The sequence below is a fragment of the Eumetopias jubatus genome, unplaced genomic scaffold (assembly GCF_037043125.1).
Source record: "Eumetopias jubatus isolate StellerSeaLion01/CBP00866 unplaced genomic scaffold, mEumJub1_p1.0 scaffold_6, whole genome shotgun sequence".
NCBI classification, from domain to species: Eukaryota; Metazoa; Chordata; class Mammalia; order Carnivora; family Otariidae; genus Eumetopias; species Eumetopias jubatus.
The window spans coordinates 116,927,239-116,941,773 of NW_028274812.1; the positions used below are offsets into that span (position 1 = coordinate 116,927,239).

Sequence of the window (14,535 nt, forward strand, 5' to 3'; positions counted from 1 at the left end):
CCTCTGAGGGGTCAGAAGGGAAGCAAACTGTGGGTCTTCTTGCTGTTTCAAGGCTCTAGGCTGTGTCCCATCCTCCTCAATTCCTGAGGGGACTCGAGGCCAAAGTCATAGACTCATGGGGCAGGGCAGAGAACCTTACCCGGCCAGCCCTTGAGGTGGGCAGACTTTAAAGGTAGAGACTGAGAATGGAGAAGTGAAGTCACCAGCAAAAGCCATGGCTGACAGTCACAGACCTGAGATTCCTGCCCTGGTTTGTGTGATTCCCAACACAGGACGAAGCTCTGTCTCCAGGGCCCCTCACCTGTTGGCCTTTTTTGGGAAACAAAATTGCTTTACCTTTTTAAAGAAAAGCCATGCGTTTGCTTCTTAAACGGTGAGAGTACTGTAGACTTTAGAATAATGCGTAATGGTGCGCACCACTGTATGACGCATCCTCTCCGCCACGATCCTACTCCCGAGTTGACGGCACCGTCCTTTGCGTGTATGCTCTTCTAGTGCCTTCCACGATACTTAAAGATTTTTAAGCAGTGGGATCCCCCATTTGGCAGGAGCTCTTTTTCCTGTCAGTAGATTCAGACCCACCCTATCCTTGTTAACGGCTACAACAGCATTCCACAGTGTGGCTCTACCACAGTTTACATAACCAATTCCCCACAGATGGTCGCGTGCCAATTTTTTGCTTCTCTGAGCAGTGCTGCAGTAAATAAGTGTGGAAATCTCTGTGCACTCTGCGCGAGTACTTCCATGGGATACATTCCTAGGAGGGGAACTGCAGGGTCAAAGGAATGAAAGAAGTGTTCTCCTGCATAGCCAAGTTGCCCTTCCACCCTTGGTGGCTGGAGGGCCCTTAATCTGACAGGCTAAATGACATCTCATTTTGAAGATATCTTCTTTGATTGGTGAGTAGACTGAAAACATTTTGTTTTCCGGCCATTTGTATTTGTCCAACCATGAACTGCCTGTTTCTATTTTTCTGTTGTTTGTCTTATAGAATTTGCGGGAGCTTTTTCTATACAATGGCTTTAACACATTAATGATTATATTAAAAAACCTCCTCCTGTTTCAATTATTGAACAGGGAAGTCTGTGGGGTGGGCCTACTCCTCTGCCCTCAATCACCACCCGTGAGCGGGATCTCCTTCAGCTGAAGCTAGCGGTGAGATCAGGATGTCCCTTGCTAGAAGTGCACCCTCTCGTGACCCTGAGTTCCCTCTGAGGGTAAGGGAGCAAGACTCAGCTGTATGTGCTGGCACTTAGGTGGAAGGAGAAGGAGAGAAGCTGGGGGGAGAAGGGGCCAGGGACAGGGAAGGGGCAGCACCAGCAGCAGGGAAAACCAGGGGCCAAGGAGTGGATTCTGGGTGCCCCTGAAGGTGGACATAGCATGATGATGATGAAGAAGATGGGGCGAGAGTAACACAGGGTTCCAGAGAAGAATGTCTACACTGCTACTAACAATGGATAAACAAAAGGGGAACTGACAAGGGAGATGAGAGCAGCGAAAACTGGCTGGCTGCACAAAAGTCACTTTAATTATAGTCATTCAGACTAGCTGCTTAGCATTTATGCCTAATTACAGTGCCGCTCAATGATGTGTGTCATCAGCACCAGATCAATGCAGCTGGGTGTCGTGACTGATCGTTACAATCACAGGTACAGCTGATCTTTCCCGTGTGCTGTTAATGCAGCTTGGCTCTGGATCCCTTGGGCAGCAGCAGTGGGAATCAAGCGGATGACGACACGCATTACAAATGCTAACTCATTTAATTCTCACAAAAGCCCCTGTCCACATCCCCTGCAGGCCCCATGGTTTTCACAGAAAGAAGAAGTGCAACTGGCCCGAGGTCCTGCAGCTGAAGGGCAATAGAACAGGGGTGTGAACCCCAGCTGTCTGGCTCTGCCCCTCTGTGCCCCATAATGCTGTCTGCAGACGGCAGGGTTCCTGCTCGGCCCACTCGGCTTCCTCTGCCCTGTGTCCCCCGCCACCCCCTCCTCACCTGTATAGCTGCTGGAAGGAAGTGAGCGCTCTGGTCCTCCATTGAGTTCTGGGGCTCCTTCTGCCTCTGCCACTTCCTTTTTCTCCTCCTCTTCCCGGACCTCAGGGGCTTCCCCCGGTGGCTGCTCCATGGCTGACATCCCCTCGGCACCACGCCTGCAGGCCCGGTCATAGCTCTGGCATCATCTGGGTCTGAACGCAGACGGACCTCTACAGGGCAGCTGCCATCAGCCTGGGCCAAGGGGCAGACAGGGAGAGGATGAGAGGGTGTGAGAAGGGCATGCGAGAGGGCTACCACCGGGCGGGGCCGGGGCAGTAGGGAGGGGGCTCCCCTGCTCCTGCTCCTTCACAGCAGGCACGCCTCCTCCCTGTAGTGCTAACCCATGGGCTCTGCTCCTTGCACCCCGAGTCATTTCCCCTTCTGCCCTTTGTCTGCTTGGTTCCTGAGGCAGGTCTGTGGGGTTCTGAGCAGTCTCCACAAACCAGACAGGGTGACACACCCCTGGCACCACCTTTCCCTGCCTCCTCGGCCCCATCCTGCTCTTGGCACCACATCAGAATGACTTCAGGGGCTTCTTCCAACTCTGCGGTCCTCCTGGAGGTCCTGATATGCACAGTACTTCCTAACTCCCGCCCTGTCCCCTCCAGCACTCAGGCTCTCCTACACCGCAATTCTTGAAGGGAGTAGGTCCTACCCTTCCTGTGTTTGGGTGTGTGGGGGGGGAAAAGACCGGAGCCCCTGCGGTGCTAGGCTCACAGCTGGCAGCAGATCTGCAACTGGACCCTCAGCAGCACAGCCATCAGGTAAGGAGAGAAGTGCTCTGCCCAGGAAACTTTCCGAGGTGGGGTTACTGGGTAGTGACTCCTGTGTGGAGAAGGCAGTTCCAACCCTCGGCAAGTGACATATTGCCCGCAGATGCCACCGTCAGTGGCAGTAAGACCATGAGGTGTTGTGGGGGAGTCGTCCTGGCAGGGAACAGTAGGGAGACCCCTTGAGAGTGGGGTGGATTTTGACCAGAGATGGCACGGAACTTGTCTTGGGGACAGAGCATGAGAAAAGACTCAGAGGCAGCACAGTGGGGAGCAGTGAGGAGTCCCGGTGGCCAGGAGTGAGCACCGTGGGAGCGAGGATTTGGAAGGATGGCCAGGAAGGTGGGCTGTGTCCAGACACGCATGCGTGACTGACTCTATCCCAAGGCAGTGCAGGCTGTGCGAGGACCGAAAGCAGAAAAGAGGGCGCCTGGGTGGCTCAGTTGGTTAAGCGACTGCCTTCGGCTCAGGTCATGATCCTGGAGTCCCGGGATCGAGTCCCACGTCGGGCTCCCTGCTCGGCAGCGAGTCTGCTTCTCCCTCTGACCCTCTTCCCTCTCGTGCTCTCTATCTCTCATTCTCTCTCTCTCGCAAAGAAATAAATAAAATCTTAAAAAAAAAAAAAAAAGCAAGCAAGCAGAAAAGACCTGCTTTAGGGAAATCCAAGGATCTGTGGGCCTTCTGGATGTGCCACGGGCAACTCGAACTCAACCTATCCAAACAGAACCCACCATCTGCCCCCAAACCCGCCCTTCTTCTGGTAATCCCTACTTTGGTGACCCGCATGTCCATCTACCCGCTTATCAAAGCCAGAAGGCAGGGGTCAATGGAGACTCTTCCCTGTCCCACGCTGCTCTACACTTGCAAACTTGGCTGGACACTGCAACCACTGGGGAGTTTTTCAAAATATGGATGTCTGGGCCTGTCCCCAGAGATTCTCATCTGATGGTGTGGGGAGCTGCTTGGGCACTGAAATCTTTATTTTTAATTCTCCTGGTGATTGTCATGTGCAGCCGAGCTTGAGAACCACTGCTCCACAGCAAGGCCACTTCCAGCAGACAGTAAATCTTCCCTCTCTCATCATTGCTCTCCAGCAGGCTTTCATTTTCCCTTGTTTGGACTGACGACAAGTTTGTCAACGAAAGGCAGTTTGGAAATTCAGCCCTCGAGTCTAAGAGCTGGGGAGTTGGGAATCTGGAGCTGTGGGGAGCATCCTCATCGACTTTGACAGTCATGGAAAGGGATTCAGTTCACCAGTGGAGAAAGCAACGTGTCAAGGGAGGTCAGGGGAATAGGCACTAGAGCAGTGGCTGGGTGCAGGAGAGATGTGGGACAACCAGACAACTCAGAGTCATCGGAAGGGCTGTTTCACGGGGGAGGGCTCAACCGTCTCAAATGCTGCGGAGTTGGAAGGGTGATAAACTGACACATGACCCCCGGATTCAGTGACCGCCTGGTCATCAGTGACCTTATGAGGCAAGTTTCAGTCAAGTGGTTAAGATGGAAACTGGGGCTCTGAAGAATAAGTGGTAAGACAGGAGGCAGGACAGTGAATGGAGACTAGGTTTTTGGTAAATATGTCAAGGAAATAAATGTACTGTCTCGAGAAAGTGGCAAAGCCAGGAAGTTTTTTGGACTAGAGGAGACTCAAGTAAGCCGTGGGTAGAGAAGAGGTCTGCAGAGAAAGACCGTCTGAAGATTCCAGGGGGAAGCTGGGGCAGAATGACTGATGGGAGGGGACTAATTCAAGGGCACAGGAGGAGGAAAATACAAAGAAGTATCATGGCAATTGGGGAGGGGGTGATTAAAACTCATACGGGATGGCCTCACTCTTTTAGTTAATAGAGTAGGAGGGAAAGTTGTCCACTGAGAGTAAAAGATGGGACTTGCAGAAAGCAAAGAGGCTGGGTGGATGCACTTTGGCAAACACGACAGGGAATTAGCTGGAGAGCAATAAAAAGAACTGTAGCAAAGCCACAATAATTGAAACTGTGTCATGCTGGCACACGAACAGACAATCAATGAAAGAATACAGAGTCCATAAATAGATGCAAACACACGTGGAACTTTAACATGTTGCAAAGACAGTACTTCACATCAAAGAGAACAAATGGATTCTCCAATAAAACAGTAATGGGACAATGGAGTAGCCATCTGGAAAAATTAAGATGGATCCCTACCTCAAACCTTATATCAAGATGAGGTCCAACTAAATAAAAAAAATTTTTTTTTAAGTTAAAACAAAAATATGCATTATTGAGCACCTGGCTGGCTCAGTCCATGGGAGCACACAATTCTTGATCTCAGGGTCGTGGGTTCAAGCCCCATGTTGGGCATAGAGACTACTTAAAAAAATTATATATATATATGTGTGTGTGTGTACATATATATACACACACACATATATATAAACTTTCTACATGGTAGAAAAAAATCATAACAAAAACAGATAATAAACTGGAAAAAATATTTGCAACTCTCATCAAAGGGCTAATTTCTCTAAAACATTTCCTATAAATAAGTAGAAGCAGGGCACCTGGGTGGCTCAGTCGTTAAGCGTCTGCCTTTGGCTCAGGTCATGGTCCTAGGGTCCTGGGATTGAGCCCCACATCGGGCTCCCTGCTCCGTGGGAAGCCTGCTTCTCCCTCTCCCACTCCCCCTGCTTGTGTTCCCTCTCTTGCTGTGTCTCTGTCAAATAAATAAATAAAATCTTTAAAAAAAAAAAAGAAATTAAAAAAAAATAAGCAAAAGGCCAGCAATCTCATAGACAAATGCGCCTGGGATATGAAACATGTATACAGAAAAGGTACCCATTTGAAAAGCTGTGAACATCACTCATTAAAAAAAGAAATACAGGGTGCCTGGGTGGCTCAGTTGGTTAAGCGACTGCCTTTGGCTCAGGTCATGATCCTGGAGTCCCGGGATCGAGTCCCGCATCGGGCTCCCTGCTTGGCGAGGAGCCTGCTTCTCCCTCTGACCCTCTCCCCTCTCATGTACTCTCTCTCGTTCTCACTCTCTCAAATAAATAAATCTTTAAAAATAAAATAAAATAAAATAAAGAAATACAAATTAAAACAATACTCAAATACACTTTTTACGATCAGATTAAAACAAATGCTAACACGTTGCTAAACATGTGGGAAAACATAATCTCACACATCCCTGGTGGAGAGGTAAGCTGGCACGGCCTCTGAAGAGGGTAATTTGCCTACATTTATCTAAATTACAGGTGCATATACCCTATGACCCAGAAATTCCACTTCTAGGTTGTATGATCTTTGTGACATTTCTGTAACCTTCCAGTTTTTTCAAAATAGAGTTTTTTTAAAAAGCTAAAAAAATTCTGGCTTTCTGGTTTCTCTTGAAAATTGGGCAGACCTGGCCACTGGGTGCCTGCCTGGACCCGACACCACCCTGGGAGCTGAGCAGTGGCCTCCTCTTTATGTGGACAGGCGCTTGCCACTGACACGCACGGTCCCGGCTACTTCCTGCGGTCACTCCCTAGGCTGCTTCACTCATGTGCACTGCATGAGGTGTCCCCTCCTGCGGGAATCTGAGTCTGGTTAGCATAAATCAGTTCCTCAAGGATCAATCACTGATCATCAAACTAGACCCGGAGCAAGGCCAGGGAGGGGTTCCCGCCACGTGGCTCCGATTACAAGTGGCAGCCTTCTCGTTGTTTACCTAATGCCATTCCCCCTTCTTCTTTACTGAAGCCCGATTTCTTTGGATCAGGCACGTGCTTAGCTAAACGCTCCATTTCCCAAGATCCCCTGCAGCTACTGTGTTCATGTGACACAATGCTGACCAATACGTAAACAGAAATCTACTGGGAAGGCCTTCTGAAAATAGGTTTTTTCCCTGATCAAAAGAGACAAACGTTTACCTTCCCCCGCTCCTGCCTGGACTAGGAATAAGGGCCCAGAGTCGGAGCAGCAGAAGACAGGTTGAGAGGGCAGGGCAGGAGGTGAGAAGAGGTCTCGGGCCGCTGCTGAACCAGCCGTGGAGCGCCTGTCTCCAGACCCCTTGCTGCAGGAGACAACGAAACGCCTGCTTTATGAGGCCCTGTTTGCCAGACTTCAGCTGCAGGTAGCTGAACACAGTCCTAACTGAAACAACACGACATCGGACACTTAGCTGAAGAGGAGAATGGGGTCGTGGAAGGGGGCTGACGCCAACACTGGGAAAAGGACCTTGGCGATCACCAGGGGCAGTTTGTGGACATTGTGGCATGGAGTAAACTCTCCAAAAACATCAGTTATTCTCTGAATAACAAGGACCAGAGACACCGGTTCATCATGCTCCACAGGACTGAAAAGTCTGGGGCAGGTGAGGGGTGAGAAACCCTCAACCAGGCCTGTGCCTGGAGGGGCTACAGGAGGCTTCTGAGGAGGAGCAGCAAGAGTCTGGGCAGCGTGCTGACAGAAGGCTCACACACGTGACTTCTACGGAGCTGCAAGCACAGCGGTGGCAATGACCACAGGGTAAGTAGTGTGAGGCTGAGAACAAACTGTTTCTGGATCTGCAGAGCTTGGCTGTCAGTGGACACGGGGAAATGCACACCAGGACTGTGGTGACGAGAGCTGGGGAGAGAGGGACATGAAGATTTGGGGTCCCCCTTAGCAGCTCGAAACAGAGGAGGGAAAACTACAACCCTGTCTTGTATAGATAACTTGACAAAATATTTTCTCGCTCATTCCCTCATACCCTCTGATCCTCTGGGTGACTCTGGGGAGATGGGACAGAGTTCACAGTCAGTCCTGAGTCCTGGAAGGAGGGGTGGGAGGTGACTGAGTTCCCGCTACACGTCACGTCCGGTGCATGAAAAACAGGCTCTGCTCACTCCTCCTGAGCTCCCACAGGCGAGCCTCGTGAGCTGCCCTGGGGAGAGGAGGGAAGTGACAAAAAGCTCAGGCCTGTGGAACCTGACAGAGTGTCTCCCGGAGAACAATGCAAAGGATAAAGCAGAAGACCACAGGGTTTCAGACACAATGGGGTCTGAGCCTGGCCAGGCTTCTGAGGAGCCGCGTGCACTGGGCCACCTTACGCACCTCTGACACCTTGAGGCTCAGCTGCTGCTTCCATATACCTACTGGTAGAAGGTTCTTTCACATGACCAGAGGAACTGTTATCAGCTTCTGGGAGGTGCAAGTGGATGCCTCTTGAAACAGATGCGGTTCTGGGCTCTGGCTAGAGTTTTAGATTTGGGGCCAGGGTCCCTGGATTCCAGGCAGATGTTCATCCCCTGACTGGAGTTGTCTCTTCTGGCTGGGACCAGCGGAAGGGGGAGGGGAGGAGCAGTCTGGTTGTTCTAAAACCCACACACATCCCTTGGGCTGTTTCATGTTTAGATGTAACCGCTGTGCTGCAGCCCATCCCTGCATTTTGCCAGAAACCATCCATTTTCACACAGCCCCGGCTGTTCCATTTACAGCTGAGGTCTGCCCATCTCCCGGCAGCCACGGCCGCCCCACCCCCACCGCCGTTCTGCGCTTGCCAGGTCAGGAGCCACTTTGATCCGGGGGGCCCTCCCTCCACCCCACTGGGCCCAGGCCCGCAGGCTGGCCCTATCGCTGCAATGGACCTTATTTCCCTTCCTTTCTTCAGCCCTAGCACTTAAAAGTAGCACACCCTGGCACCAGGTCTAACTTTGGTGTGGCTGAGAAGCCCAGGTTTTTGCTACTGTGACCCCCATTACTGTGCTAGAGCCAGAAACCCCCGATTGTGTCCCAGCTTCACCCCACTTACGAGGTTGGTGCTGTCAGCAGAGAGGACAAGGGTCCTGCAGCCAGAACGAGGAGGTGCTGTTCTGTTGCCCTTGGACAAAAAATGGAGTCTCTAGCAAAGGAATTTCTTATAAAACAAATGCCCGACTACCCTGATTCGGGCATGCACACATGTGTGTTGTTTGCATACATGCTCACACAAGCCTGTAGTGCAAGCAAACCCAGTGCTCCCATTCCAGTACCCTTCTTTTTTTTAAGATTATTTATTTATTTGAGAGAGAGAGAGCGCGTGTGTGTGAGCAGGAGGAGCGGCAGAGGAAGAGGGAGAGAATGTCAAGCAGACTCCATGCTCAGCATGGAGCCAGATGCATGGCTAGATCCCACGACTCCGAGATCATGACCTGAGCCGAAATCGAGAGTACAACGCCTGACTGAGCCACCCCTCCAATACCCACTCTCTTGTCCCAAGAAGAATGTCTGGCCTTCTGGGAGCGAAGGTGGGGGGGAGGCGCACACTCCATCCATTTGCCATTGGGCAGGTCTAGTTCATGGGCAGAGGTAGTTAAGAGATTGGCCCAAGTGACCCAGAGCTGTACAGAGGCCTGGTCTGGGGCCGGAGCAACCAAGCCGCCTAGGGCCCTAATCCATCCCCCAGGGCCTGGACATCCTCAGGAGGTGGAGCGCCCCTGCCACCCACCAGCAGGCTGCATGCTCTGACTGGGGTCAGGCAGTGTGCTGGAGTCCCACTCATCTCTCAGAGCCAGGGTGCAGCCTGACAGGCTTCTCCCTGCACCGGAGCCTAAGCTGGGTCACAGCTCTAAGCCTCCAGCTCCCCACCTCCATCACAGTGGTACCGGCTTCCATTCTCCCAGGGCTTACTATATACCAGCCTCTGTGTGCACAGATTAATCCTCACAACAACCCTAAGAGTCAGGTACTGTTGGGGCGCCTGGGTGGCTCAGTTGGTTAAGCGACTGCCTTCGGCTCAGGTCATGATCCCAGGGTCCTGGGATCAAGCCCCGCATCGGGCTCCCTGCTCGGCGGGAAGCCTGCTTCTCCCTCTCCCACTCCCCCTGCTTGTGTTCCCTCTCTCGCTGTCTCTCTCTCTCTCTCTCTCTCTCTCTCTGTCAATTAAATAAATAAAATTAAAAAATAAATAAATAAAAAAAATAAAAAGAGTCAGGTACTGTTACTACATCCATTTAACTGATGAGGAACTTGCGCACAGAGAGGGAAAGTAACTGGCTCAAGGTCACACAGTAACTGGAACAGCAGGATTGGAGTCCAGGCAGGTTGGTTCAGGTGTTAATCACTGCACTGTGTGCCTTGCATGTGGTGCTGGGTACGACTGGTATGTCCAGAAGATGGTATGTGCCTGCCCTGTTGGATCTAGTAGCTGCTCTTAGCCTCGGTCTGGAGCCATCACTGTTGAATTCTTTGTCTAGCTGCCAATCCACAACTGTTTTTCTGTCAAGAATACCCTGGGTCAAAGTCCTTCTGGATACTCCCTGCCAGAAAATGACTGCTGTGTGCTAAAGACAGACATAGGCTCTGGTCCCTGGCTCCTTCTCCAGCCCCATCCCACTCGCCTTGTGCGCCAGCACCACTCTCCAACCCTACAGGCTCGTACTGGCCTCAGCCTGGCAAGCTGCCCCCTCCACCTCTCTCCTTCAAGAGTGGGCTCTCCTGCACCTCCTCCCTGTGGAAGCTCTCGCTGACCAGCCCCATTCTGTTCCTTCCTAAGGCAAACCTGAGCCGGGGCCCTCCAGATCTGCGATCACTGCAGCAAACTGCACTGTCAGGCAGCTGGTCTGGCCTCACCAGGCTGTTAACAGTTTCCCAGACAATGCCCTCTATCTTGCTGAGGTAGGTCCCCAGCACCTGGCACAGTGCCTGGCATTCAGCGAGTGCTCAGCACACAGTTGCTGGACAAATACACAGACATTAATTTTAGGCACAGTGTTTTCAGTCTTAGCATTGCCACTGTATCGGTTTTCGTGTATTATCACCCCTGAGATGCAATACTCCATAGAAAATTCCAGGCGCTTCTGTGTCAGGCTGGATTCAGACCTTGGCTCTGCCCTACCATCTCTGTGACTTGGGGACGAGACTAACTTCAGAGTTCCTCAGCCCGACATCTGGGACGCTACTCCCTAGCGTAAGCAGAAGTCAGGAGGTTTAAATAACCACACAGCCGGGGCTGAGTAGTGTTGAGTATATGGTAAATGCCCAACAAATAGGGACGGCAGCTGCTGCCATGATCATCACTGCTGGCTCATCTTCAGGGATCATAGGGAGCAAGTGACATTCCAGGTCTAAAAATGGGCTAGCCTACTGGAATTCCAGGGACCTAAACAGACCCCAGAATTTCCCAATTCCCTGCCTTACAATCAACTGTGTAGAAGAGAATAGACAGGGAGCTCCCTACTCTGGGCACGTGCTTCTCCTTCAGACAGCTGGGCCCAAATCTTCCTCCACTTCTCGTGCTCCCCCACCCCAACGCAGATGACCAGGTTGCTGCCCTTTCCCCCCTCACCCACTGCAGGGGGATGAGGGTCAGCAGTCTCCAGATCAAGGGCAGAGGTTGCCCCATATCCCTGGCGAGCGCTTTCAGGATCAGCAGTGCGAGAGGCCATGGGAGAGTGGGCCTGCTTGGCTCTGTCCCAAGCTTTCCCATCAATCATGAATCCGGGTACTGACCCAGTGCCCTGGTTTTCCAGGCCAGCAACTCCATGGAGCTCTTTGCTCCCCATTTGCCAATCCAGGTCACCCCACCCCTCTCAGGGCATAGGAGAGGTCTGTGTGGGCTTCTTGCTGGCAGGCCACCTGAAGCCAAGCCCCCAGAAGTAGCGTGGGGGCTGGTTTTATTCAGAGAGATCTGGAACCAGAGAAAACACAGGCAGGAGGCCACCCTTGCCCCTCACATTACCTAACTTTTCCAGTTCCACCAAGAGTCAGCCCCTAAGCCCTGCGGAGTGGAGCTGAGCTAAAATAAAAAGAAAAGCCGCCTCAGGGAGCTACTGAGAGTGTGGCAGGGAAGAGATGTGAGTGCGAAAAAGAGGGCTCTTCACCCAGGATCCGCGGGACCTGAGCATGCTGGGGGGCCCAGACCCCCAGCCATCACCTTTCCCGCTGTAAGGGTTAAGGCGCTGAGCACTGCCCTGGCTTGCCTTGGGCTGGAGCCACTGAAGACTAAGGAGATATCAAAAATCTCCAGTTTTGGGGCACCTGGGTGGCTCGGTCGGTTAAGCATCTGCCTTCGGCTCAGGTCATGATCCTGGGGTCGAGCCCCATGTCGGGCTCCCCGCTCAGCAGGGAAGTCTGCTTCTCCCTCTTCTTCCCCCACCCCCGATAGTGCTCTCTCTCTTGTTCACTCTCTCTCTCAAATAAATAAAATCTTAAAAAAAAAACAACCCTCCAGTTTTTACAGACAACAGAATCTCAGTGATGTCAAAACATGTACGTAAGGCAATAGAAACAAAACTGGAAAGACATGGCCCAAACTGAATGGTATTTTTCTCTGAAGGGTCCAGTTACGTGCTTCTTGTTTTCCTATATTTTTCTGTGTTCTCCAGTCTCTTCACCATGAGCGTAGGTTACTTTAATGATGGGAGGGGAGGGGAGGGGACGTTTAAAGAAGTGTGGTAGACAAAGAAAACGGAATCATATGCTGAGATACTGCTGAGGTGAAAGAAAGGCCTGCCCAGAAGAGAGCCAGATCTCTCCTCCTGGAAGCCTGAGGGAGGAAGGAGGACCCACCGCTGCTCAGAGAAGGCTCCTAAGGTAAGGGTGGTTGTGCCAGTGGGCAGAGGGCCACACTGGGGGACCTTTCCATAACACTTCTTGTCTGAGGACCTCAGGTGCTATGGCTGCTGATGCTGTCAATGCCTTCCATTCTTCTTCTGGGCCCTGCCAGCTGCTTTCATTCACTCACTCAACAAATATTTGTTAAGTACCTACTATCATGTGCCAGGCTACATGAGGCAAGCAACCAACACAAATATGGAACTAGGAACCACGACCAGGGCTCTGAAGGACAAAGGCCAAGCACAGTGGGGGCACACTCAGAGCGTGCTAGCCTAGCGTGGGTGGTCAGGGGAGGCCTCTGACTGAGAGGCAGGCCTGCCTGCAGGGTTCTGGGGCCATGGGGAAGAGAGATGTGAAAAGGCCCCACGGATAGAAGAAGATGGCATGGCCCCTTAGAGAGCACAGGAAGGCTGGTCTAGCTGGGGCTAGAGATCACTTCGGGCTTCAGAGGGCAAGCTGAGGATGTGGGTGTTTATCCAAAGAGCAGCAGAGCGCTTAGGAGGGTTGTGAAGAGGATGGGCAGTGTCAGAGCTGCATCTAAACATGAACTTCTCTGGCTGCTGTGGAGGAAGCGTTGGAGATGATTTCGGCCGGGCTCTGAGAAGCCAGGGTTACAGCAAACCTAGCTGGGCACCTATGGGAAGGAGGCCGCCTCCCAGAGCCCTGGAAGGCGGGGCATGGGACGCAGCCGCCTATTCATTCCTGGGAAGATCTGCGCGACAGAGCGGAGGGGTGAGGCCCTTCCACGGAGTTGTGTGCTTCTCCAGCTGTCCTATCTGTGCCTTCTCAGTAAAACATCAGTGCAGGGTTAGATGACCTCCAAGGCCCCTTCCTGCTCTGACTTCCTTGGCTCCAGCCTCCTAGCACTGTCCTGGCCTTACTGATTCCCAGCTGTGACATACACACGGATCTGGGGAGCAGGCGTGGCACTTGGCACTGCTTGGCAGGAGGCTGACTGCCACAAGCAGCCACGTTCCTGGGCCCGACAACTCCATCCAAGCCCCCCAAACTCCCAACACACAGCTCTCGTGACCAGCACACCAAACTGTGGACCAGTGGTCCCCGCTCTGGGAGCTACGTGGTTACAGGGCACAGACCAGATGCCACCACACATACCCTTTTCTTCTTAAACAACGAAGACCAGGACACCGGCCAACCCTTTAAAATTCACGAAGCGCCTTCGGGTACACAATCCCACTTAATCAACCCGGTGGGAGAGAGGCAGACAGGGCTAATGTGTGTCGAGCACTAGAATGGATTATTTCACTTTAAAACCACGATGACCCTCCCAGGGAAGCTCTAACTCCTGCTGGCCACATGAACAAACTGGGTGAGGGCACAGAGGCTGGTGGCCAAGGAGGGGCAGCGCACTGAGGGGGTGGCCAGGTCTAGCGAGAGGGAACGAAACTCTGCCGAGCCCAGGAGAAATGGGACTCACAGTTGGAAGGGAGAAGCGGAAACGGGGGTCAGCAGGGCTGAGTGACTTCTGAACCTCTCCAAAGGGAGGGGAGACAGGAAAGAGCCCTATAGCTAAGCCAGGATTGGTCAGTGCTGTCCAGAAGAAACTGTGGCTCCCAAGTTCAAGCTTCACCTTTAACAGTGTTCATGTCCTTTGACCTTGTAATTCCCCTCATAGGAAAACGCACTGCGCTGTTCAGGGCAGTGTTATATTTATAATAATGAAATCATTTTTTAAAATAATGAGAAATATTTATAATGAAAAAGAACAGAAATGACTCTATGCCCAATACAGGAATGGTTACATAAATTAGGCACCCCCTGAAAAATGGAGTACTATCCAGCCATGGAACTCATGTTTCTGTACAGTATTTAATAACTTATTTTTAAGTGAAAAGTAATAAAATACAAAACTACATAGACAGCATGATTCCCATAAAAATGACAAGAGAAAGAATAGAAGGAAGTTCCCTCGTATGCATAGGGTGGTAAGCAATTTACTGTTTTTATGTTGCTGTACTTTTTGAACTTGATGTACCAAACATATATTATCTTCATCTTACACATAACCCATCAGAGTATGTGATACCATTGCTGGATCCTCCCTCCTTTACAGCTTTTCTTACTTGGCTCCCAGGCTTCCTGGCTGCTCCTATGCAATCTCTTTTGCTGGTCCCAGTCAACTCCCAGTCTGAAGGTCTCTTTCATTTTCCAGCTACACTCGCTCCCTGCATGATCTTAA

At 51.7% G+C, this 14,535-nt stretch overlaps 1 protein-coding gene across 2 annotated transcripts in view; it reads right to left on the reverse strand.

The window, feature by feature from the left end:
* The window catches only part of PPARD (peroxisome proliferator activated receptor delta), an 84,371-nt gene that overhangs the window by 11,083 nt on the left and 58,753 nt on the right, over positions 1-14,535 (reverse strand). Inside the window, exons 3-4 of one of the 2 annotated variants that reach the window (XM_028120573.2) lie at positions 8,551-8,619; positions 1,994-2,224 (exon numbers count right to left, since the gene is read on the reverse strand). In XM_028120573.2, the coding sequence (XP_027976374.1) occupies positions 1,994-2,132 (139 nt within the window). In that variant the 5' untranslated portion in view covers positions 2,133-2,224; positions 8,551-8,619. The remainder of the gene's footprint in view (positions 1-1,993; positions 2,225-8,550; positions 8,620-14,535) is intronic. The other variant, XM_028120574.2, reaches the window with a different exon arrangement.